The sequence below is a fragment of the Lissotriton vulgaris genome, chromosome 10 (genome assembly GCF_964263255.1).
Source record: "Lissotriton vulgaris chromosome 10, aLisVul1.2, whole genome shotgun sequence".
NCBI lineage: Eukaryota > Metazoa > Chordata > Amphibia > Caudata > Salamandridae > Lissotriton > Lissotriton vulgaris.
In genome coordinates, this window is record NC_141698.1 from 1,101,826,817 (window position 1) to 1,101,852,751 (window position 25,935).

General features: G+C 47.3%; 1 protein-coding gene across 1 annotated transcript in view; it reads left to right on the forward strand.

The window, feature by feature from the left end:
• Window positions 1-6,985: 6,985 nt before the first annotated feature.
• Window positions 6,986-25,935, forward strand: part of DAZL (deleted in azoospermia like) — a 787,422-nt gene continuing 768,472 nt past the window's right edge. Inside the window, exon 1 of the mRNA XM_086940080.1 lies at window positions 6,986-7,125. Coding sequence (XP_086796206.1) covers window positions 7,123-7,125 — 3 coding nt within the window. The 5' untranslated portion in view covers window positions 6,986-7,122. The remainder of the gene's footprint in view (window positions 7,126-25,935) is intronic.

Consider the following 25,935-nt stretch of genomic DNA (forward strand, 5'->3'; position numbering starts at 1 on the left):
GCACCACTGCAGCACCACTCAGCACCACCACAGCACCACTCAGCACCACCACAGCATCACTCAGCACCACCACAGCATCACTCAGCAGCACCACAGCACCACTCAGCACCACCACAGCACCACTCAGCTCAACCACAGCATCCCTCAGCACCACCACAGCACCACTCAGCAGCACCACATTATCACTCAGGATCACCACAGCATCACTCAGCACCACCACAGCACCACTTAGCCCTACCCCAGCATTACTCAGCACCACCATAGCACAACTCAGCACCAACACACCACCACTCTGCACTACCACAGCACCACCCCATTATCACTCAGCACCACCACATTATCCCTCAGCACCACCACATTATCACTCAGCACCACCACAGCTCCACCACAGCATCACTCAGCACCACCACAGCACCACTCAGCAGAACCACATTATCACTCAGCATCACCACAGCACCACCACAGCATAACTCAGCACCACCACAGCATCACTCAGAACCACCACAGCATCACTCAGCAGGACCACTCAGCACCACCACAGCACCACTCAGCACCACCACAGCATCACTCAGCACCACCACAGCACCACTCAGCACCACCACAGCAACACTCAGCGCTACCCCAGCATCACTCAGCACCACCACAGCACAACTTAGCACCAACACACCACCACAGCACCACCCTATTATCACTCAGCACCACCCCATTATCACTCAGCACCACCACATTATCACTCAGCACCACCACAGCACCACTCAGCACCACCACTCAGCAGGACCACTCAGCACCACCACAGCACCACTCAGTGCCACCCTAGCATCACTCAGCGCCACCACTCAGCACCACCACAGCACCACTCAGCACCAGCACAGCACCACTCAGCACCACCACATTATCACTCAGCACCACCACAGCAGCACCACTCAGCACCACCACAGCACCACTCAGCGCTACCACAGCATCACTCAGCACCACCACAGCACAACTCAGCACCAACACGACCACTCTGCACCACCACAGCACCACCCCATTATCACTCAGCATCACCACATTATCACTCAGCACCACCACATTATCACTCAGCACCACCACAGCATCACTCAGCACCACCACAGCACCAGTCAGCACCACCACAGCACCACCACATTATCACTCAGCACCACCACAGCACCACTCAGCACCACCACAGCATAACTCAGCACCACCACATCATCACTCAGCACCACCACATCATCACTCAGCAGGACCACTCAGCACCACTCAGCACCACCACAGCATCACTTCAGCACCACTCAGCACCACCACAGCATCACTCAGCACCACCACATTATCATTCAGCACCACCACAGCACCACTCAGCGTTACCCCAGCATCACTCAGCACCACCACAGCACAACTTCGCACCAACACACCACTACAGCACCACCCCATTATCACTCAGCACCACCACATTATCACTCAGCACCACCACATTATCACTCAGCACCACCACAGCACCACCACTCAGGACCACTCAGCACCACCACAGCACCACTCAGTGCCACCCCAGCATCACTCAGCACCACCACTCAGCACCACCACAGTATCATTCAGCACCACCACAGCACCACTCAGCACCACCACATTATCACTCAGCATCACCACAGCAGCACCACTCAGCACCACCACAGCACCACTTAGCACCACCACAGCACCACTTAGCCCTACCCCAGCATTACTCAGCACCACCATAGCACAACTCAGCACCAACACACCACCACTCTGCACCACCACAGCACCACCCCATTATCACTCAGCACCACCCCATTATCACTCAGCACCACCACATTATCCCTCAGCACCACCACATTATCACTCAGCACCACCACATTATCACTCAGCACCACCGCAGCACCACTTAGCACCACTGCAGCACCACCACAGCATCACTCAGCACCACCACAGCATCACTCAGCACCACCACAGCATCACTCAGCAGCACCACAGCATCACTCAGCACCACCACAGCATCACTCAGCACCACCACAGCACCACTCAGCACCACTCAGCTCAACCACAGCATCACTCAGCGCAACCACAGCATCACTCAGCGTAACCACAGCATCACTCAGCACCACCACAGCACCACTAAGCACCACCACAGCATCACTGGTTAAAATATGTTCTCTCAGTGTTTCAAGCTTTATTACAAATGTCACAAAAAGATGTTAATATTTCACTTCTGTTTTTGGATTTTCGTCACTGAACATAATCTTCACAAACGTTATTTACAAAAGTTAAAGCTATGGCCATTATAAATTACAAAAAAGTTGATGGACAGAATGTAGAACAATGTCATACATTCACCCCAGTACAAGGATCTGGGCCTAAATCCATCGTTTTTTTGCACTCCACACCACCCTGGGTTAGACACTGGCTATATGCAAATCAGCTCTGACCCTGTGCCTCATGGGAACAGTCCAGTCCGAACTACCAAGCCATGTCTTTCCCAGACCAGAATCAAGCATCCAAGGACCGGTTTCTGGCTATCAGCCTTCATTCAGCCTGGATAGCTTGACTCCAGTGGTGTGGTGAGGCTGGGGCTCACGTCTGAGCATATCCAGCCCACTCGGGGTGAAAATTGCAAAAAACACAGTTGATGGACAGAATGTAGAACAATGTCATACATTCACCCCAGTACAAGGATCTGGGCCAAAATCCATCGTTTTTTTGCACTCCACACCACCCTGGGTTAGACACTGGCTATATGCAAATCAGCTCTGACCCTGTGCCTCATAGGAACAGTCCAGTCCAAACTACCAAGCCATGTCTTTCCCAGACCGTAATCAAGCATCCAAGGCCCGGTTTCTGGCTATCAGCCTTCATTCAGCCTGGATAGCTTGACTCCAGTGGTGTGGAGAGCCTGGGGCTCACGTCTGAGCATACCCAGCACACTCGGGGTGAAAATTGCAAAAAACACAGTTGATGGACAGAATGTAGAACAATGTCATACATTCACCCCAGTACAAGGATCTGGGCCTAAATCCATCGTTTTTTTGCACTCCACACCACCCTGGGTTAGACACTGGCTATATGCAAATCAGCTCTGACCCTGTGCCTCATGGGAACAGTCCAGTCCGAACTACCAAGCCATGTCTTTCCCAGACCGGAATCAAGCATCCAAGGACCGGTTTCTGGCTATCAGCCTTCATTCAGCCTGGATAGCTTGACTCCAGTGGTGTGGTGAGCCTGGGGCTCACGTCTGAGCAAAGCCAGCCCACTCGGTGTGAAAATTGCAAAAAACACAGTTGATGGACAGAATGTAGAACAATGTCATACATTCACCCCAGTACAAGGATCTGGGCCTAAATCCATCGTTTTTTTGCACTCCACACCACCCTGGGTTAGACACTGGCTATATGCAAATCAGCTCTAACCCTGTGCCTCATGGAAACAGTCCAGTCCGAACTACCAAGCCATGTCTTTCCCAGACCGTAATCAAGCATCCAAGGCCCGGTTTCTGGCTATCAGCCTTCATTCAGCCTGGATAGCTTGACTCCAGTGGTGTGGAGAGCCTGGGGCTCACGTCTGAGCATACCCAGCCCACTCGGGGTGAAAATTGCAAAAAAACACAGTTGATGGACAGAATGTAGAACAATGTCATACATTCACCCCAGTACAAGGATCTGGGCCTAAATCCATTGTTTTTTTGCACTCCACACCACCCTGGGTTAGACACTGGCTATATGCAAATCAGCTCTGACCCTGTGCCTCATGGGAACAGTCCAGTCCGAACTACCAAGCCATGTCTTACCCAGACCGGAATCAAGCATCCAAGGACCGGTTTCTGGCGATCAGCCTTCATTCAGCCTGGATAGCTTGACTCCAGTGGTGTGGAGAGCTATCACCACCCCCTTTTGTACTGCTTTTGGCTGCCATAAGTGTGGCAGGGTATGCACAGACATGAGTCCCTTGCTCACTTTGCCACCGGATTCAAGCAAGCCGGGCTGAAGACTGCTGGAATGCCAGAAACCGGTCCTCGGAAGCTTGTTTCCGGTCCAGGGAAGACATGGCTTGGCAGTTCGGGCTGGACTGTTCCCATGAGGCACAGGGTCAGACTGATTTGCATATAGCCATGTCTGAACTGGGGTGGCAGAGTGGGCTAAAGAACGGTGATGGATTAAACCCAGATCTTTTGACTGGGTGTAAGTGTTTGATTGATTCAGATGCTCCGTCCATCACCACCCCCTTTTGTACCGCTTTTGTCCGCCATAAGTGTGGCAGGGTATGCTCAGACGTGAGTCCCTTGCTCACTTTGCCACTGGATTCAAGCAAGCCGGGCTGACGACGGCTGGAATGCCAGAAACCGGTCCTCGGAAGCTTGTTTCCGGTCCAGGGAAGACATGGCTTGGCAGTTCGGGCTGGACTGTTCCCATGAGGCACAGGGTCAGACTGATTTGCATTTAGCCATGTCTGAACTGGGGGGGCAGAGTGGGCTAAAGAACGATGATGGATTAAACCCAGATCTTTTGACTGGGTGTGAGTGTTTGATTGATTCAGATGCTCCTTCCATCACCACCCCCTTTTGTACCGCGTTTGGCCGCCATAAGTGTGGCAGGGTATGCTCAGACGTGAGTCCCTTGCTCACTTTGCCACTGGATTCAAGCAAGCCGGGCTGAAGACGGCTGGAATGCCAGAAACCGGTCCTCGGAAGCTTGTTTCCGGTCCAGGGAAGTCATGGCTTGGCAGTTCGGGCTGGACTGTTCCCATGAGGCACAGGGTCAGACTGATTTGCATATAGCCATGTCTGAACTGGGGTACAAAAGGGGGTGGTGATGGACGGAGCATCTGAATCAGGCATTCATGGAGTAATACGCCGCAGCAAACGCTGGTTCCTCGCGTTGCTGAAGCCGCCGGAGAATTAAGGAAGATTGTGGGACTTGAGCCACTCCTGAGACTTATACCATTTTCATTTTAATATATCTTGCTGGGCGGACACAGTGAAGATATTAAGATTTCTCGAGATTTGAGCCGAGACGGTGGCACCTACCCCACCCTCCTGGGTGGGAGTGTGGGTTGGCCGATAAGATTTGCCCTAGACTTGGCCAGGGCCTTGCAAACTAGAGTACCCATGTCCTGATGAAGCCTATATCATCTGGCTGAAACGCGACCGCGACTGCGTCGACACCTTTGGCTGTGAACGGAGTCCCTTAGTTTAATTCAAGAAAGATTTAATTTGTTCATTGATGCACCTACACAAATATAGGCTGGGTATATATGTTAACCCCCTGGTGCTTGTCGTTAGGGACTACCTTTGAGTTGTAGACTCCACTATACTTTAATAGGAGATACATATGTAAATTGGTGTGTATATATATATATTTGTATATATGTTTTGTCTTGAGGGTTCATAGAAGTGTTTTTGATATTATATATGTTGTATAGTTGTATAGAATGTACATGTGATGTGTTGTATATAAATTGTTTTCTGTTGTGCCTCTCTGGCTGTCCGCCCATATATGTATATATGAACTTATAGATATTTTTCCTTGATTTAATTTGCTTATCACAAGATAATTAATTGTTTCTTGTTTGAGAATTAAAAGTGGATTAATCCCTTCAGTACCTTTTCTCTCTACTTTTTCATCCTTGGATGTCTCCTGCTCAGGTACGGGAGGATGAGGTGGGCAGAACCCCTAACCATTTTTTCTAGTCATCTGAATCAATCAGACACTCACACCCAGTCAAAAGATCTGGGTTTAATCCATCACCGTTTTTTAGCCCACTGGGGTGGCAGAGTGGGCCAAAGAACGGTGATGGATTAAACCCAGACCTTTTGACTGGGTGTGAGTGTTTGATTGATTCAGATGCTCCGTCCATCACCACCCCCTTTTGTAGCATTATAAATTACAAGTATTAATTATTTAAAAAAAATTAAAAGCCATTGTTATTTGTAATATCAATACATCTAAGTCACGTAAATACAAAACATGTTGCATTACAAATGCTATAGGTGTCACATTTGCAAAAGTTATAACTATTGACATTGTAAATGACAAAGCTATTAATTTAGCTATTTTCAAAACCAACACATAAATAAAAAAATTGTCATTTACAAAACCAATAGCTCAAACTTTCCTAATACGAGAACTATTGCATTGTAAATGCTTGTTTGTGCTGTCTCCCACCTGAAAATGCATTTTCTACAATACAAGTCAATGGGGAATTTTCATTCTCTCGAACTTTTATTTTAAATCTCCCACGTCGCTGTCCTAAAATGTTGGCATGTATGATATTCGTTAGTGCAGCAGAGACTGTTAACCAGACCCCACATTCTGTTTGCTACTGATCAGAAATCCAAGCAAACAAGGACATCTTTAGCACATTCGACTTAAGTACAGAGTAGCACGTGCATATGCAAATATATTGTCTCTGCTGGATTTACGTGTGCTTAAGCAGAAACCTTCACGTTTAGAATATTGAATTAAACATCAGTATTGACTTGACATGTTTCCAATGGTGATTAAAAGTGTGGAAAACAATTTATGCACATAGGCCAAGAGTGATTTAGTCTTATTCTAATAATTGATTCAATCTACATACATTGTTGGTATGATGCACTCACACTTTCCTCCTCTCTCATTTCCTTAATATGTTTCTTTGAATTTAAGTTGGAGCCCAGCTACTTCTGCACCCCCTGCCCTGCTTCTGGAGCTCAAACCCCCTCCTTTGGGAACTCTTGTTTCTAGGCAGACTGCAGGCCCCCCGGACGGGTGCAGTCCATTGCCCCGGCCCCCCGGAGGCCTTCACCCCCTCCTCTCGCTGTGTCCCCCCCAGGGCCGCCGCATGCTGGCAGCTCCCGGGGGATGTCCACTGTCACCTCAGGAGCCCCAGGCCGCACCGAAACACCAGCGCGCACGCCTCTCCACCAGGCCGGCCTCCCCCGCCAATGGACTCTCCCAGTCACAGTTAGAAAGGGGCGGGGTCGCTGGGCGCGTCCAGTGCGTGGCGCGCAGGGGTGCACGGAGGATTCGGCGGCCGCCGCCAGTTTGTTTGTTTGTTCAGTTGTGGTTTCGTTTTGTGTTGTTCTTTCTTAGTTCTGTTTGTTACCGAAAGTTGTCGGCGTTCCAGTTGAGTTTCAAGATGGTGAGTACCGCTGCCGCGCGGGGGCGGGAATGCTGGGCCCGGCGGGCCCGCGCAGTGACGTCTGCATTCGGCGGGAAAGCGGCGGCGTGACTGGAGCGCAGCGCACTCTGAGGGGCGGCCTGGCTCCGCCGAGACCCTCTAGAATGACCAGTTTGGGTTAATTTAACGCATCCGATCATGATCGGGTGCCTAAAATAACTCCACAATTGTCAAAATTTAACGTGGAGTATGTAGGATATTTGCCATACTGTGCGCATTTTGGTGAGTTCAGCACTAAAATCCGCATATTATTCCCCAATAACTTGAATAGGTGCTGTTTATCGCTCCCGAGACATAATAAATTCCAGGGTACCTTTATTTACCATGTGCGTTAGAAAGTACCTCAACTTGTAACCAGGCCTATTGTGCTGGTGTAGGGCGAGGTAGAATTCTTTTTTTTAATCGTACAGTTGGTCATTTGGTTAAAATCGATCGTTATGCGGAATGTCTTTTCTCGGGCTATATCTTAATTAGACATGTTGAGCTTGGAGCAACATTTTTTGGCTTGGAATGTGTGGTGCGCGCGGGCCGGGTGTGGGAATGCAGAAGCAGCGGGCGTGCCGAGGCCTCGTTTTCCTCCACTCTGCCCGGGGCACGCTAAAGATATTCATTGTGAAGTGACGGAATTGGCGCCTAGGCCTCGACCCATGGATCACAAAATGGCGGCGGCCGTGATCCGCGCGGCGCGCGCCCCCGTGGAGAGGCCGCTTGCGCGGGGAGGGGCGACCGGCGCGCGCAGCCGCGCGGAGGGTAGAGCGCGCGCACGCCCTAGGCTCGCCGAGGTGGCTGGGGGAGTGTACGCGCCCGCGGAGGGCTAGCGTCTTAGAAGCCTTATTGCTTCACCGTTGTGAGCCGCCTCGAGGAGAGTAGGGGCCAACCCCCCATGGAATGCAGCGGGTAGAGATCCGTGCCCCTCCCGCAAGGGATCTCGCACTCGCCGCATCTACTTGGCTTGTCCGTGTTACTTCATACACCTGTATGAGTACTCACAGAGTGGAGCTGGCCCTTTGGCTTGTACGTTCCTGACACAAATAACTCTTCTTATTCACTGTGTTAAGAACTAAAAGACTGCAAACCATTACCCCGACCCGTAAAAGTATTTATTTCCTTATTTGCGTTTTTGATGGCCAAGTGCAGAGAAAATCCTTGCCCTGAAAGTTCTGATAAACTGTTCATTTGTACACCGAGTGCTTTTGAGTTCATATATTTTTTCGTATTACTGTGTCTGCAAACTAACTGGACAATTACAGGATTGCAATTACTTTCAGAATAAGAGTTTAATACTGAGAGCGCCCCTACCCCAAATAGGCGAACTTTAGAAAACTTCACGCACATTTAGAACCCCGTAGTATAGGGCCTGAGTTACTGCACCTACTGCAATTATACCATGGAAACGAGAACTTGTGACTTTTACTCAACGTGTTACTGCTTGAAGGCTACATCGATCTTGCTAAATAACTACTCCAGATTGTATTTATTTTTGGAAGGCCAAAGGGGTGGGGTCGGGGTTGATGGGTGTGCAGACTTGCAGGAGGTCATATCAATTATTCCTCTAGGGTGGGAGAACCTCTAATATGGTTGCTGGCCTGGATCGCCTTAAAGGCATTCGCTAAATCACAAAATAAACTCATTAATGCATTCTTTTGGGGATATTGTCATGCACCAATAACTCGAATTAATTCACAAACCGCAGTTGCCGTCACTCACTTTTTAAATGTCTGTAATACTCTAAAAAGTACAATAAATAGGTAAGGAGATTAACATTTTGGCCTACTTTTAAAAGAACAGTGCACCCTACGTGATGTGATCATTTTGATCATGACGACCCGTAGACCCCCCCCCCCCCACGCGCCAGGATGGGCTACAACGTTTTACTGCACATCAGAGCCCGACCTGAAGTAAATAATCTTCTCTACGATATGTGGTTGAGGAATTTAAATATAACTGGCAGATTACTGCTGAAATCATACTCGTATCTTTGAAATATGGCAGATTGTTGACGAAGATCCTACGGACGGGCATGAATGTGTTGGACGTGGCTACAAAGAAATTAAACGAAACGGATGAGTTTTTTTTATTGTGTACTGTGTGTTATTTTGGGTACAAGACTTGAAGATTAGATACTTTCGGACCTTATAATTAATACATATTGTGTGGTGCTTCAGTTCGACACAATACATTTTTTTATTTATTGTTTACTGTGTTTTGATGGTCCGCTGTAATTTAATGGCAACGTGCCATTTGGAAAATGTGGCTGAAATGTAAACTGAAGGCGGGGTGACTAGATGTGTGTGCCCAACTAAGAACCAAAGGGCAGATATATCAACATCCGTGTTTGCGATTCTCAAATAGCGATTTTTCGAGAATCGCTATTTGAGAATTACAAAATGGGATGTATTTTAAAGATTCACAATTTTCGATTTTAGTTTTCCTTAATTGCGATTTGCAAATTGTGAAATCACAATTAAGGAATACTTTCCCATTCATTTCCATGGGCCAGGAGGCCCATAGGAATGAATGTGAAGCCATTCTTAATTTGCGATTCGCAATTTGAGAATCGCAAATTGAGAATAATTTCAATGGTGTCTAGGACACCCTGTGGCACCCCTGAAATTTACATGTGTGTGCATTTGGCACACATACATGCCTTAAGGGCATGTATGTGCGCCACATGGCACCTTCACAAATGGCAAAAAGTGAATTTGTGAAAGAAATAGCAAATTACCACCAACTTCAAGTTGGTGGTAATTTGCGATTTCTTAATTAGAAATCGCACAACATGGGTGCGTCATACATAGCATTTAAGGAATCGAAATTTGCGATTCCTTAAATGCGTACGCAAAATAAAGGAATCGCAAATTTTGCGATTCCTTAATTTTGCAATGTGATTTCAATCATACATCACATTTCCCGAATTTTTAGTTGCAAGCGCAGCTTTTTTGCGAATCACATCGTTTGCGACTAAAAAAACAGGTGATACATCTGCCCCTAAATTATGTGTCGGTATTGACAAAATTAGGCAACAGGAAATGGGAAATTGTATGGCAAAATGCAACACACACAAGCAGAAATATCTTGTAATTTTGACATCTAATACTGACTGGGGGAAGGCACACCTTGTTAGTATTACAGCTGCATACAACCATCCGCAACAGAAACATGACAAGCTAATCTTTGCAAAAATCTATTACTGTGCGTAACTAGATGTGGCACGGTTTATTTGTAATCTATTTGAAATGTACATTATTTTGGGGGGTGAGCTGAAAATTATGCTGCATAAAAAGGATTATGTGGCAAATCAATAATTAAGCAGAGCAAAGTTGAATCCACAGAAACCCATAATTCCAGGCTCCCGGACTAAAAGTACATTAAATAAAGATCATGTTGAACCTTCTTTCTAGCGAGTATCCTGAGCAGAAATTTCCAAAATGACTTTTCATAACACAAATCTATGTTAACCTGTTGTGCGGCCAATGGCCGCACTTCCTTTTTGCTGCGCGTGTCGGCCATTGGCCAACACTAAGAAGGTGTATAAAGGCCTATCTTGTGCTCTGCACCCCAGAAATTCCTTTATGGTATTTTTACCTCTGACTGCTCAGGATCAGCTTCCTGAACAGCCTGAGCGTTTTTTGTTCACTGTAATGACGATCATTTCAGTAAAGTGAATGTAAAACAAGGTGATGGTCTTGATTTACTTTCACAGCATCAGTGGGGGAGGGTGAGACATCACCTAGTCCCTCTAAATATTTCAATCTTGCTTCCCTCACCACCTCGGTGCAGATGGGGCAATTACCCCTGATCTTCCCCCTAGGTTGCAGAAAGCCTTTTAGACACCAGGGAAACTTTATTAACATTTAAATATAGGAATTGGGGCTACCCACCATGGCTATGCTTCCACCCAAGTAAAAGAGGCATCAGTCTTTATGCCCCCTCCGTCCGGGAGTTTGGATGGGGGTGATTACCCCCATTGTGGCATGGCCATGCTTCCACCCAAGTAAATGTGGTATCGGTCTTCCTAACCCCCCTACCCGGTGGGGGGTGGAAGTGTGTGATTACCCCCAATCTGCCCCATCGATAGGGGACAAAAAGCCCACTAGACCGGGGAAATAAAAATCAAACATAAATATATTGATTTGGGTTGTGGCTACCCACTATGGACATGCCCAAAGCCAGTGCAGTCTTTCTGCCCCCGTGGGTAGATGTGTTTGACTACCCTGTGGGGGTTAGAAAGCCCACTAGACACTAGGGATTGCATTCAACAATGAGTTATTTTGGGGCATGGTCCTGGGCTTAGGAGGGGAGGGTTGGGGGTGGGAGAGAAAGCACATTGGGCACCAGGGATTTTACAATAGAGCCAAAACAAGCAATAGGATAGTGCAGCCTTCCCTGGCATTGAGCCATACCCCTGCACCAGTGGAGTCAAAAGTGGCTTTCAGATCCCTTGTGCGCAGATAGTGAGGCTTGTCCCACTTTGGGTGCTTACTCTAAATCGGCACCCTGAGATTGTAGAAACCTCACTAGCCACCAGGAATTTTGTATTGGGGCAAATGAAAGGGGTACAGCTGGCAGGATTGCATCAACCAAGCAGCGTTTTGTGAAGCAAACTACTCACCTCTGAGGGGCAAAAAGGCGCAACGGTAGGGGGGTTTCGAGCAGGTCGCTCGGATCCGAAGAGCCGGGTCTTGATGCTCTTCCTGAATGCTAGCAGTGTGGGGGTTCATCTGATGCTGAGGGGGAGTACAGTACTTTCCAGGTCTTGGCTGCGATGTAGGAGAAGGCACTTCCTCCCATACTTCCTCCCATACTGCGGATACAAGGGATTTCGGCCAGGGCAAGTCCAGGGGAGCGGAGGTTTCTCTTGGGTGTGTTGAAGGAGATACTTTTGATTAGTTATTGGGGTCTGGTGTTGTGGAGGGATTTGTAGGCGTGAATGAGCAGCTTGAAAGTCACTCTCTTTTCGACGGAGCCAGTGGAGGTCTCGTAGGTGCTGGTTGATGTGGTCTTGTTGTGGGATGCAGAAGACTAGTCTGGCCTATGGCATTTTGGATGGTCTGGAGTTTGAGGATTATAGATTTCTTGATTCCGCTGTTTAGGACATTCCAGAATTCCAGTCTGATGGTTATGAGTGTGTGAGTGGCCTCTTTCTGGATTGTGTGGGATCCATTTAAAGGTCTTGTGGAGGCTATTGAAGCACAAGGAAGATACAGCGTTGATCTGACTTCATGGTGAGGGAGGAGTAGAGTATGATGCTGAGGTTACGGGAATGGTCTGTTGGTGTCTTACGTGGAGGGGGTGGATCTGAGGACGAGGACTTCCGTTATCTCTGAGTTGAGATTCAGGCAGATTCTGCTCATCTAGGATTTGACGTCCTTCATTCCTTCCTGGAAACTGTGTCTGGTTCCTTAGTGAGGAAGAGGATGAGCTGGGTATCATCGTGGTAGGCTACTATGCTGGGTCCGTGTTTTTTGACAATGGAAGCGAGGGGGGGCCATGTAGATGTTGAAGATCGTGGGGCTGAGTGAGGATCCTTGGGGTACTCCGCAGCTGATCTCAGTGGGTTCAGATAGGAAGGGCGGGAGTCTTTTTCTTTGATTTCAGCCGGTGAGGAAGCAGCGGATCCAGTCTAGGGCAGTTCCTTGTATGCTGGTGTCGTGGAGTCTGGCGGCTAGTGTGCGGTGGAAGACTATGGCGAAGGCTGCTGAGAGGTCGGGTAGACTGAGGTCGAGGAGAGAGCGGATGTAGTCCGTGGTGGCTAGGAGGGTGGTCTCAGTGCTGTGGTTGCTGCGAAATCTGAAGCGGGAAGTGTCAATAATCGAGTTTGATTCTATAAAGTTTGTGAGATGGTTGTTGACCATATTCTCAGTGACTTAGACTGCTAAGGGCAGGAGAGAGATGGGTCTGTAGTTCTTGATGTCCGTCGGGTGTGCAGAGGGCTTCTCCTTAAGGAGGGGTTTGACTTCTGCGTTTTTCCAGTTGTCTGGCAACGTGGCTGTTTCAAGGGCGCAGTTAATTGTACATTGTGGCCTACAATCTGTGGCGCAGGCAGCTCTGTGGAAGATGTGTAGCAGGCAGGGGTCTGTGGGGGCTCCTGAGTGTATGCTCCTTATGGTCTTTGCTGTGTCTACTGTAGTGACAGGGGTCCAGGCAGGGAAGTTAGCCTGGGTGGGGTTGGCAGTGGTAGGTGTAGTGTCGGTGCCTTGGTTCTTTTCGTCAAAGTTGTCGTCGTAGATAGTCCTGATATTGTGATGGAAGTTGGAGCCAAGTTTCTTGCAGAGGTCCTAGGACAAAGGGACTTTAGAGGTTTTGCTGGAGGGGTTTGATGAATTCTTGTATGATGCTGAAGAGTTCCTTAGAGTTGCGGGAGTTGGAGAGGATTCTGCCCTGGATGAAGTTCCTCTTCATGGCCCTGATGAGTTGGTGTTGGTCTGTCATGGCGTTCTTGTAGGTGGTGCGAGCTTCTGAAGTTTTGCTGTTCCTCAATGCTTTCTCGAGTCGTCTGCACGTGCTCTTGGATTCTCTGAGGTCATACACCAACCTGAAAAGGGGCTGACCAGACAGACAGATGGTTTGCCTTTAAATTGTCCGGGGGAGAGGATGCAGAAAGCCCACTACACACCAGGGATTTAACTGGTTCCGCGCTGATGACGGAAATGCTCCGTCATCAGCCTCGGTAGCGCTGTGCTGGTGACGGAGCGGTTCCGTCATGGCCCGCTCGCCACGCCTGCGAGGCGCGTTCTATGGCTGGGCTATGACGGAACCGCTCCTTCATAAGCACAGCGCTGCAGAGGCTGATGACGGAGCGGTTCCGTCACCAGCAGGAGAGCTCCGCACGGCCCCTTCTACCCCCTAGCGCTGCGGCGGAATTGCCGCTGCAGCCAAGTAGTTAAAAATGATGCCAAAACAAACAAAAGGAGAATGCATGCGTTCTACTCTGGCTACTAGTTACATCCCTGCCCCAAAAGGGGCAGTAGTGTCTTTCTTTCCCCTGCAGACAGGTGTTTCCCAATTGATGAGTTTGCCCTAAACTTGGTCCATGGGGGTAGAAACTCCACCTGTCACAAGGTATTTTGCCTTTGGGGGCAAAAGAAAGTGATGCATGTGTTATCCTCTGGCATAGCCCACATCCCTACTGCAAGAGGGACAAACCAGTCCTCCCCCCACCCCGCATACCCCTCCCACTCCCACTTATGGACAGGCGATGTGCCTCCAATTTGCCCTGAGGTCAGAAAGCCCATTGTAATGAAGGAACATTTATATTTCAATAATCGAGATGGTCTTTGCCAATCCTAACATCTGTCCCTACCCTTGCCCCTAAAGCTTCAGCAGTCTTTCTGCTCTCCTGCAGACTGAAGCATCCCACCCCAATGACAAGCAATAGGGCATTTGATTCTTTTTAGTGTTGTTTTTACATATGGGCCAGTAGAGTGTGGCTTGCTTCCAATATGGCCCCACTTGCAATAGTGAATGGCTGCATTGTTTGGGCTCAAGTAGGCTTCCCCATGGGAAAACCTACCAGACCCAGACAGTTCTGAAAACTAGACTTCCAGGGGAGTCCAGGATGTGTGCTTTTTGTTGATCCCACAGCATTTTCTTACTTGCAATGTTCAGCAAACCTCAAACTTTGATTCAAAACACATTTTTCCCTCACATTTCTGTGGAAAAAAGTCCTGAAACCTACGGAGAGGCCCAGATTTCCTCCCACACAGCATTTTCTTTAGTCTCACGATAAAAATGGTACCTCATTTGTGTGGGTGGGAAAAGAGACCGTGACACAAAAAGGCCCTAAAGGGCTACATTGAGAGATCAGCGATGAAGGTACCTGCAGTATTCGGAGCAGTGTGCGGCTGCCACCCATGGAAACCTGCCAACCACAGACATTTTTAAAAACTTGACAACCCGAGGATTCCAAGGTGGTGTGCCTTGCATGGATCTCATGAGGTTTTCTTGCACACAATGCCCTCCAAACCTCAGTTTGCCTGAAGTCATGCATTTTCATTACATTTGTGATGCAAGCTTTGGAATCCACAAAATTCCTACACACCTATGATTGCTGCACAACTTTTGTGGGTGGGCCAAGTGCCCGCAAGAAGAGGTGATCAAACCAAGGTAAATGGCAGGAAATGTGTGGTTTCCCACAGATTCCAGAACTTTCTATCACAGAAATGTGAGGAGAAGTGTTTCTTTAAAAAAAAATAGTTTTTTAACCAAAGTTTGAGGTTTGAAAGGATTTCTGTATAAAATTACCCATTTCGTCATGCCAAACCCTTTTCAGTGTGTGGGAGGGCAGGCTTGATAAACAGGCGTGGAGGCTTAAGAATAGGTTGAAAAGGAGGTTTATTAACAAAAGTAGAAGAGATAGGTTGTTGAGTAATGGTTATCTGTTGCTTTTCGTCTTCGTCCGAGGTGTCCCGTGAACTGAAATGTTCTGATGAAAGAGGGGTGTTTCTTCCGTCTGGATGTCCTTGACCGTGATGTTCGCCCCGGAGGCTCATATGGGAATAAAGAAAGGACAAAGGAGCCGTCAGACTATGTTGTTGCTAATTTAAAGTCGCAGTCACCATCACCTCACCGTGGTGCGCTAGAGTTTTAAAGTGCCACAAGAATAGGTCCAAGAGCCCAGAAGTACGATAAAGCAATAAGATTCCAGTGTTTAAGGTAGAAAATAAAGAAGGGAATATAGATATAGCCAATGGTTTTGTATCTTCCCTTATGGACGTCAACGACTGTGCTCAGAAAAACGGTGTCCCCATGCATTCAATCCAACAGTAAACGTGTGTAGTCACAAAAGAGTTTTCCTAAAGTTCACAACCCTCTGTTACACGTAACTGCCTTAGTTTCCCACTCTGTCCCACCCGCTCCCCAATTACTCCCAGGACCCTGACACTAACCTGGCTCCGCCGTAACTCTCCTGAGTCACGGCCGCTCCCCAGCCACCTCTGGACACCACCAATCTTCGGACCAGGCTTCTTCTTCCTCTTCGGGATTGTCGGATGGCCAGTTCCTCTTGGTATCGGGTCCCGCGTTTTCTCCGTTCCACAGGTCGGGTCCCGCGTCTTCTTTCCTCCAGTCGGGTCCCGCGTCTTCTCTCCTCAGGTCGGGTCCCGCGTCTTCTCCTTTCCTCAGGTCGGGTCCCGCGTCTTCTCTCCTCCAGTCGGGTCCCGCGTCTTCTCTCCTCCAGTCGGGTCCCGCGTCTTCGTACTCCCTCGTGGTCTCTCTTCCGCGTTCTTCCTCTCTGTCCCGTTTGTTCTGCTCTTCTCTTATTGGTCTCTCTACTCCGCTTCCAGGTCGTGGAGGCGGAACTTCCGGGTTGTTTCTATTGTGTTCCTGTGAAGATAGAAGAGAGGAATCTGGGACTCGTGGTCTCGAATAACGAGGTGGAAACTCGCTCCGCTCAGGTACTTTCTCACACAGTGGTAATGGGTGTAAGTGTTTTTACTACCTATGACGCTTGCGCTTCCCAAAGGTTAACATGGGGAAGTGGTTGACATTACTTAGGACTGCAATAGTGGAATGCAGTGGAGCAGCCTCATGGTGTTTCCTATCATTGGATTCAACATGCCAAACCCTTTCCAGTGGTTAAGGTGGTTTTGGCATACCACTAGAATGACAGACCTCCGCCATTAGAGGACCGAATGGAATATATAGGAGAAGGTTTACACACTTGGCCTCTGAGGCCGGATCATGGACCCACGAAAGATTAAGTTCTACATTCCACGGCCCCATGGCAGACTGGCCTACAATTTAGGGGAGACATCTGTGGTTCAAAGGGAAACCCATTAAACCACTTCTAACTTCAGACACACAACAGTATAATTACGACAGCCATCCTTCTGCAAAGGGTGAGATATGATTGCAGGGACATGGGACCGGCGAACCCGAACTGCTTGGTGCACATTGCCAGATGACTGTTATGTATATGGAGTATTACTGCCTGCGTAGAGTACTGCGTGCAATCTCTAAATGGTGGCCCACCAGGGTCGAAGACCTGCTGAAGTGTGGCGCCCGAAGTGTGCTCTCCAAGGGCCTGTCAGTGGGCCTCCTGTTCTCCGGAGATCTTGGGGACATCAGAAAATCTCCAGCGAAGGTCTACCTCTGCCATCTTGAGCGGTGCCTTCTCAAGTGCCTCCCAACAGGTATCAAGGTGTGAGCGTGGAACTAAGATTTGACCTGGATACTGGATTGTTTAGTGCCGAGCCTCAGAAATCTTGCCAGCATCTAAGGCGTGTGGTTTACATGACCCTAAATTGCGAACCCCTCAGGAACAGACGACTTGTCCCAAATCCACTCCACCACTACTCGCGACAAACTCTACTAATCTGTCATGAACACCAGCGAGGGGGAAGGGCGAAAGTGGAAGATTAAAAAAAAAAGAGCCTGCCTCGACCGCATGGTGCATCTCCTGCTACTTTCTTTACTTGCACCTAAGAAATGACATTAAAAGATAATTAACACAAGCACTCCTCAAATCTATTTCTAAACTTAATCACAACTTCTACTAATGTTCATTTTGACCTATTTGGTTTTGAGGGTGTGCTACACTATTTTGTCAAAAGTTTATTTTTTTATCTCTAGTAATGTCTGTAGATTTTCCAATTCTATTGTAGCAGTAGATATGATGTTTTTAAATGGTCTGGAAGGACTCGTTCGATGTTGAGATCATAGTATTCACTAGTTCTGTTTTTAGGTCGAGCCTAGACGAAAGCAAAGCGAAGCTTTGCTGTCTAGGGATCGACAACTTATGCAATCACTTTTGGGGGAATGTGGACAGCAGACTGTCACGAGTTTCTCCTGCCGGAGATTGTAGCTCGTGAGCGCGCACGTCGCCGTGCCTCATATTCCCATGCAAAGAAAGGCTCACACATGCGCACATACACACACTGCATACACACACACACACGCACCCCCCCTTAAACAGACACACGCGCAGACAGACGCACGCACAGACACACTCCAACAGACACACGCGCGTACACCCCACCCACCCCTCCTCTCCCTCAACACACTCACCTGTTCTGGCGGTGCTCGGCGGCAGTTCTGCCTCTCGGGTGGCGGGAGCGCTTTGCGGGGCTCTCTCACCACATGAGAGTCCCGCCTTCCCCATGCGCCCGGCCGCTCTTCACCCGGTCCCCCATCTCGGGACCGGGACTCGATCAGGAGCCTTCGGGGCTCCTCGGACAGTGGATTCCCTGTCGCGCCGCGATGGGGGCGGGACTTCCTGTTTTGGCCGGCTGCCCAGTGGGCATAGGAACCCCTTCCTGCATACAGAGACCTCCCTTTTCTTTTTGCGTATCATCATCATTCTTTCACGCCGCTTGAACGTTGGCAAAGACAGCTTGCTCTGTCGTCGTTCTTTCAGACCGTCCTTGGCTCCTATCCTCCTCAATCCCTCTTCGTTGTCCCTCCTCTGTTGATTCGGTTCCTCGTTGCTCTCCCTGTCTTCCTCCTGCTCGCTCTCCATGCTTTGTCTTTCTTTCCCATCCTCCCGCCACGCTTTGAAATCCCGGCCTCGAGGACTGCACTGCTCCACCTTCGAGATCATATTTGGGATGATTTAAGGTCAGGGGTTGCAGAGCGTGCTTCAAGTATTTGCTTTCCGCTCACGTGTCTGCAGCACTGCGCATGCGCCCTTCTCCTTGTATACTGTGCGTGTGCATGCTGTTTTTCCGTGAGCGCGTGCCACTTTGCGTGCCTGCACGGTGTCTCTTTGCAGCTTTCTCTGTGGCAACTTTGTGCGATTATAGCTGTGTGTTTCCAAAAGATATTTGGTCACAAAACCCAACAGGGGCACTCCTTGTAAGTGATCACAGTAAAGGCTTCTTGTTTTGACTTGTTGAATTTTATTCATTCAAAAGAAAAAAGTTCATATGCTTCACTTAATTCTTATTTCATTTCGAAAGCATCATGAAATTATATGAAAGACGATGACGGTGTACCGGACGATTCACTGAACGCGCGTCTTTCATCTACATTCAGATTTACCCCAAACTTGACAATCTGATTACAATGCACTCCCTGATGAAGAGCGGACAACCCGCTCGAAATGCATTGGAGGTTGGAATATGTTCAAAACCCATATAATTTCATGATGCTTTCGAAATGAAATAAGAATTAAGTGAAGCATATGAACTTTTTTCTTTTGAATGAATAAAATTCAACAAGTCAAAACAAGAAGCCTTTACTGTGATCACTTACAAGGAGTGCCCCTGTTGGGTTTTGTGACCAAATATCTTTTGGAAACACACAGCTATGATTTAATGTTACGTTTCACTGGACGGAAAACGTACCCAAGGGAGCAACCTTAAACTTATTTTAAACAAATCACTAAACCAGAAAAACTTTTTTCTAAAACTGGAGGTTGTGCACTTGTCCTACTTGTTAACTTTGTGCGATTCTCTCTCCCTATGGTGTGCATGCCAGAGCTGGGGACCACGCTCGGGTCTCGGCGTGTGTTCACCATCCCGCGTTTTTGGGCAAATCGCTTAATTCCTTTTGCTTACTGAAAATGAATGTGACCTTGTCTAATGTAACTAACTAGTGCACAGGTAAAGTGCTCCAATACCTTAGGGTGAAGTTTGTGCTCTATAAAATTGCTAAAAAATATATATTGAGTACCTCTGTGGGCATGGCGATATAAGCAGGGAGGTTGGTGTGGGGGGGGGGTTCAGTCTTGTCTTATGGTGCCAGGTGCCTCCGGTGCGCTGCATGTCTAGTCCCGCCCCTTTCTACCGCTACCTCTGCCAATGGTTGTTCTTCACGGTACCCTGCCATTGGTCCATTCTCCACCGCCATTGTGGACGTGGTAGATTGCAGTTTCCACCGGCAGTGTCTGCTTGGCTGCGAATGTATGTATGTATGTACCCGTGGTCTGCTTGCATGTGTCTGCACCTTACCTGCGAACATGCATGAGATTTTCTTGCATAGAACATGGCTTCGCACAGAGCAGGTGTGGAATGTTAAGCTTTGATGAGTGCTGATGGAGTGCTTTCAGCATGCTTGTTGGAGCTCATCCTCGAACCCATACACCTCTGCCCTCTCTGACGTCATAGCACCTAGGGAAATGAATTTGAGAGTGCTAGTAAATCCAGCTCTGACTCCCACCGACCCCTCGCATCACAGGGAGGGGCAGCGTGATGTCCGAAGTGGAGGAGGCATCACTACATACTTCCCCGGGACTCTACAGGGCCTGTGCCTTTAATTTACAGTCCTTATTTTTAAGCCTCTGATACGGCCAGATACCGTTACAAGCTAGACAATCGTGAGACATTTGTGACACACACTAATTTTACCTCATTCTCTCTCTCATGCTTTCACTGTGCACCAAACATTTGTAAAGCCAATAGGTTTGGCACTCACACTTGAGCACTGATGATAGCAATACAAAATACTTGCTGCAGTGCAAAACAATTAAAATAAGGATTCCTTTGTGTATATAATGCACTAAGGAGAGAGATTTTAACATGGGGTGGCATGTACTTTTCAGAAATAAAATAGTCCCTCATGTTCCAGGTCTCGTATTATTAAAGTTTGAGCTATTGGCATTGTAAATGACAATGCCTATTATTCATTTGCATTGATGCGTAAACAAGCGATTTGTACTTATAGTCCATGCTAATGAGAAGCAAGTCTGGGAGTCTCTTTTACTGCCAGCCTTGCTCATCATAAGCAAGGACTATAAGTTCAAAGTGCGTGTCTATGCACCGATTGCAGGTTTTAAAAGCAAATGAATAAAAGGCATTGCCATTTACAATGCCAATTGCTCAAACTTTAATAATGCGAGACCCATTGCATTGTAAATGCTTGTTCTTGTAGTAGTCTTGTTACTCTCTGGGTTCCTTTGAGAAAAGTTCTCGGATATTCTTGATGACGCGCTATGTTGCTACACATAAAAAAAAAAATATATATATATATATATAGTTCTTAGATTGTGTTTAACTTGTTTTACTCATTCCTTTACAATTAATATTTCTGAATTTCGAATTCAGTCTTTAATTAAATTCAAGTTTAACTATGACTATTGTAATAAAATATCTAAACAAGGAGTCTCCCGCTCAATTTCACTGAATCACTTTCTAGACTCTGAACACAAGAACACTTACTTGAATTTTTTGGCAAGCACTGTTCTTCACAGAAGGTTCTCTCTTCTCCAACAATACTCCTTGTTTTCTTGTCAGTTCCTTCCCCGCTAAGCTTCCTGAGCTTATGCTGGGAAAGACGCTATTCAACGACAATTTTATGAAAACGATAGCTTAGAGGAAGTGTGATGCTGAGACGCCACCTCAACTGTCCAAATTTTCAGTTGAAGTGCACCGCGCTTATATTCAGCATGCGCACTAACAACTCTTCATGTCCTTGCGGCATAGACCATGAACCTTGCATTGGAGTTGCCACAGCCCAATTAGTATGTACTCCTTGCGCTAGAGCCAAAGACTGCAAAATAACCTTAAGGAGATGTTTCCAACAAGGATTCCATCTTCTCAACAGTGAGTATTTCTTAAACAGACGACTTTTCCAGCCAACAAAGGGTCTTGTAAGAAACAAACCATTACAGGATAAGAGGTTCCTGACAGTGGTGGTTCCTTTACCGCAGGGACCCTGACACCCCTAAACGTACTGTTGGTGGTGAGCGGATTCACCATTTGCGTGAACCGCATGGCCTGTAATGTCAATTGTGCTGTATCTCTATTGTGCGTCACGCTGACTGCATGCTTATTGCAGGTAGTGTCCGATTCTCGGGTGCTGGTGTACCCGTCGTAGTGACTCATTCTACCTCATGTGGCTCTGCTGAACTTGCGCCTCTGTGTTTGTGTGTGTGTGTGTGTATGCGAACGGTCTGGTGTAACCTGTATCATTGTGCAGCAGATGTTGTGCCTCATTTCAAGGGTGGTATGGAATTTGCACCTCTTTGATGTGTGTGACCGGAATAACCTGGTCCAATCCATCTCAACGTGCATCGTCGTTGTGCCTCATTTACAGGGAGGTACGGAATTAGCAAATCTTCGTGTTTGAGACCTCAAGTGTCTGGTGCGACACATAGCAACATGCACCAGATGCTATGCCCGGATTACCGGAGCACGATCCTGATCAATGTATACCAGGAGCCTCCTTCTATCAATAGGCTCCCCTGTGTTACTTCCCATTCATCCGTTGTTCTCCATTGACCTTCATTGCGGCGGACCATCTGCCCCTCTCCACATCTGGCCCTTCCTGAAAACAGTGTGGGGCCAGGTAATAGTGAGAGTGATTGAATGGGTTGAAGCATCGCTTCCGAGAGAATATCGGAAGTGGGTCTAGAAACTGCTTGATTCTATTGTGTTATGAGACCTTACCGAGTAGTTGCTAAACGCCCGTCGTTAAGTCTACCTAAAAAATAAAACTTGCTACATATTTTGGTCCTCTGGAAGCAGGAGGGAATAAGTGTGACTATGGTGCGTGCGGCCTAGATTCCGCCAGGAGGGGCTAGTTATCTTCCATCTGGGGGATAGGACAATCGAGTTGAACCACAGGGTGAAGGGAGGCTGGAGTCAGAGAGTCTGCGGGGCATTATCCATTGACCTGCTGGGTACCATTAGGACCACATTAGAGATCTGAGTGCCCATGTGTGTGAGAGTGTGCTGAAATGAGTCAAACTATCTAGCAGTGCAGAGTGAGTGTGTGTGTGTGAGAGTGGGAGTGATAGTCGGCGGACCGCCTGTGATTCACGACACTGGGCAGCGGTGCAGCCATATGTGTTCATTTCATGCCAAAATACATTTGACATTGGGTTTACCCATGTGGCTCCAACTCGTGGTGCTGGTAAAAATAGTTCTAGTTTCTTGTCTGTACATATTTTTGATATCGTTGTGACCCGGGTTGTACCCTAAAACTGTCTGGATTGTATTATCAGGATTGCTAGTCTAGGCCGCATAGGGATGAACTGTCTCTTCGTGAATGTTTGGGGGTGGCAGGGTTTAGATTTGGAATTGTCCACAGTGTGCATACTAACAATATCATACCAATACGAGTGGGCCCAGTACTGCTAGTAATATTTCCAGATGTGTTTAATGCCCAAAAGTATCTGATGTTTCTGTTAAATGATTGAATCGGTGTGTTGAATACAAATGTTATTTACATTCATCCTGTTAGAAGTCTCTTTTATGACGCTCCTTGTATTTACACGAGCGACTGCTGTGCCTTTGCTTTACACATTGCCTCGGAGATAAGCCTGACTGCTCAGTGCCAAGCTACCCAAGACATTCTAAATGTCAACCCTTTTTAAAAAAAACACTTTGTTGGCAACCCTGCCAGTCGCACTTAGGTGACCTTGCATAGGGTGTCCACTAACATAATCTTGACTGTTGTGGTCACTACACTAAAAGTGTTAGTAGCAATGGATGATTTTTTTTAACATAACTAGCTCTTATTACAGAAAAGGTTGGAGATTGTTGTTCTAGATTCTCCTGTGATAAGGTGTGTTTTGTGCAACTAGCCTGATGGTGCCCCTGGGTAGCTGCCAACTGGAGAGAGATAAATATGATTTGGGAAACATAATGCAATTTCGGCCTTGGTTAAATGCCCCACATCTGATAAGGCATGTTCCCTCTTGCTGGCCAGGTGTGAAGTGGCAATGAGTTTAGTGAGTGGCCATGACCCGGGGTGGAATGGTGGCTCCAAAAATTTCACTTTTGTAATGACTCCTCAGACACATGAAACACTTTCACACCCTAGTGCATTTTGTCTCCTCTGAAAGCAAGACCTGAACATTTAGCCCTTGATGTGTAACTGTTACATGGGTGCTGGAACTTGTTCCCGCCCCCATCTCAGCTAAAAACCTTGTATGAGTGCCCCTGTCACATTGTTCACAAGTGTTTATGTTAATTTTGTCCACTGAACAAGTAGACCTAAGCCCTTGCAGCACAAACCCTTTGATTGCCAATTACGATGTGCAATATAATTTTGGGATATAGGACTGGCTGCTGCCATGGCAAGATATACATCCAGATCTACAAGATGCTCATCGTCGTGTGTATATATAATTCAAGTCAAGTCAAAACCACTTTATTCGATTAGTTAAAATCATAAAAGTATTCTAGACATTTATAAAACTGTTGAAACATTTTTAAAAATCAATTAATACAGTATTAAACATGACAATAGTTAAAACCCAGTTTAAAAAGATAAGAACACAATTTCAATTCCGTTTCGGCCCACCAGTCCATTAATCAAGTACATAATACAGAAATGATTAACTTTCAGCATTAAAGATCCGATCTTAATCTCAATCTCCTACTTCTTACAGATGCAGCCAGAAAACTGGCGACACAATACATAGTTACGGGAGAATCCATCATCTGCAAATATAACAATGCGGGCTTATACTGCGTAAATCTCATCTCCTTCAGTATTGGTTTTAAAAATCGATTCCGGGGTTCACAATACAAGGAGCAAAAAAACAGAAAATGCGCTGTGTCCTGGATGGAATGGTCATCACATTTGCATGGGGTCGACTCCTCAAACCTACACCAATCTTTCTCGTCCCAAAGGACCATATGGATTTGATTGAAACGTAATTTAGTTAGTAGCCATCTGTGAAAGAAATTTGTCACCACTGACAAATAAGGGGCCAGCTCAAGGGATGTAGTTATCATTACATGCGCCCTCACAGATGGTTTACATAGCTCATCCGTTTCGCGCTCAGCGACACAAAGCCTAATAAAGTTAGTCTTTGCCCACACTAGATCTGCTTTACACAGGGATTCTGGACTATCAAAGATCTCCGGGCGTCCTAGCTTCACAGCCAGAGACTCTACATAGGACAGCCACTGGATATCCCTCCTGTGGTCTAGTTTAAGACAATCTTTTATAATCTTGTGATTAAGGCTAAGGTTCGGATTTAGCCAGAGCTTGATCCACATCAGGAACGGGGCTAGTTTTATCGTGTCTATAATATAACCAAGACCTAACTCAAGGTGTAGGGAATAAGTTGCTGTTGACTGAGTAGGCCCAGCAATGCCTGCAGGAATTCATTTTCCTCTGTTTGAATGCGGTCGGGTTTTGCAAAGCCCCAAATTGCAGCCCCGTATCTTGCAATAGCGGCTGTCTTTGCTTTGTAAATGGACAAGATAGCCTCTTTGGGTTTCCCCCCTAGTCTTTTAGCGAACCCCAAGACTGCGGAGGCTGAACTTCTCACTGCGTTCGCTTTAGATGTTAACTGTGGTGTCCAAGTACCCCTATGATCGAAAATTACACCCAAGTAGGTGAAAACCTTAACGCTAGAGATAACCTCGCCGTCACAGAAGAAGGTTTTTTCCTTATTTTTAGAGCAACCTACTGACATTGTGTGGGATTTACTGCTATTGATCACCAGGTCTAGACTGGACATAAAATTTCCAAAAGAATCAAGCAGCTTTTGCAGGGCAATTGGGGTCCTGGCTATCAGCACCGCATCATCGGCATAGAGGAGCACCGGGATTGGTGCACCCCCCATGCACGGAATATCCTGAGTGACAGCTGTTAGGTCAGCCTCCAATGAATTCACGTATAACGTGAATAACATTGGGGCCAAGATGCAGCCTTGGCGCACCCCTCTACTTGATCTAAAACTTGCCGTACATTTCCCCTCTGTTGTCATCCTAATGCAGGCTTTCAGATCTTTATGGAGCTCCGCTAGGAAATGTACCAAAGAGCAGTCAAGGCCCAACTTCAGGAGCATAGTCCACAGCCTTGATCTATTAACTAGATCAAAGGCTGTGGATCGGTCCATGAAGCCTAAAAATATCGATCCCCTTTTAGCCC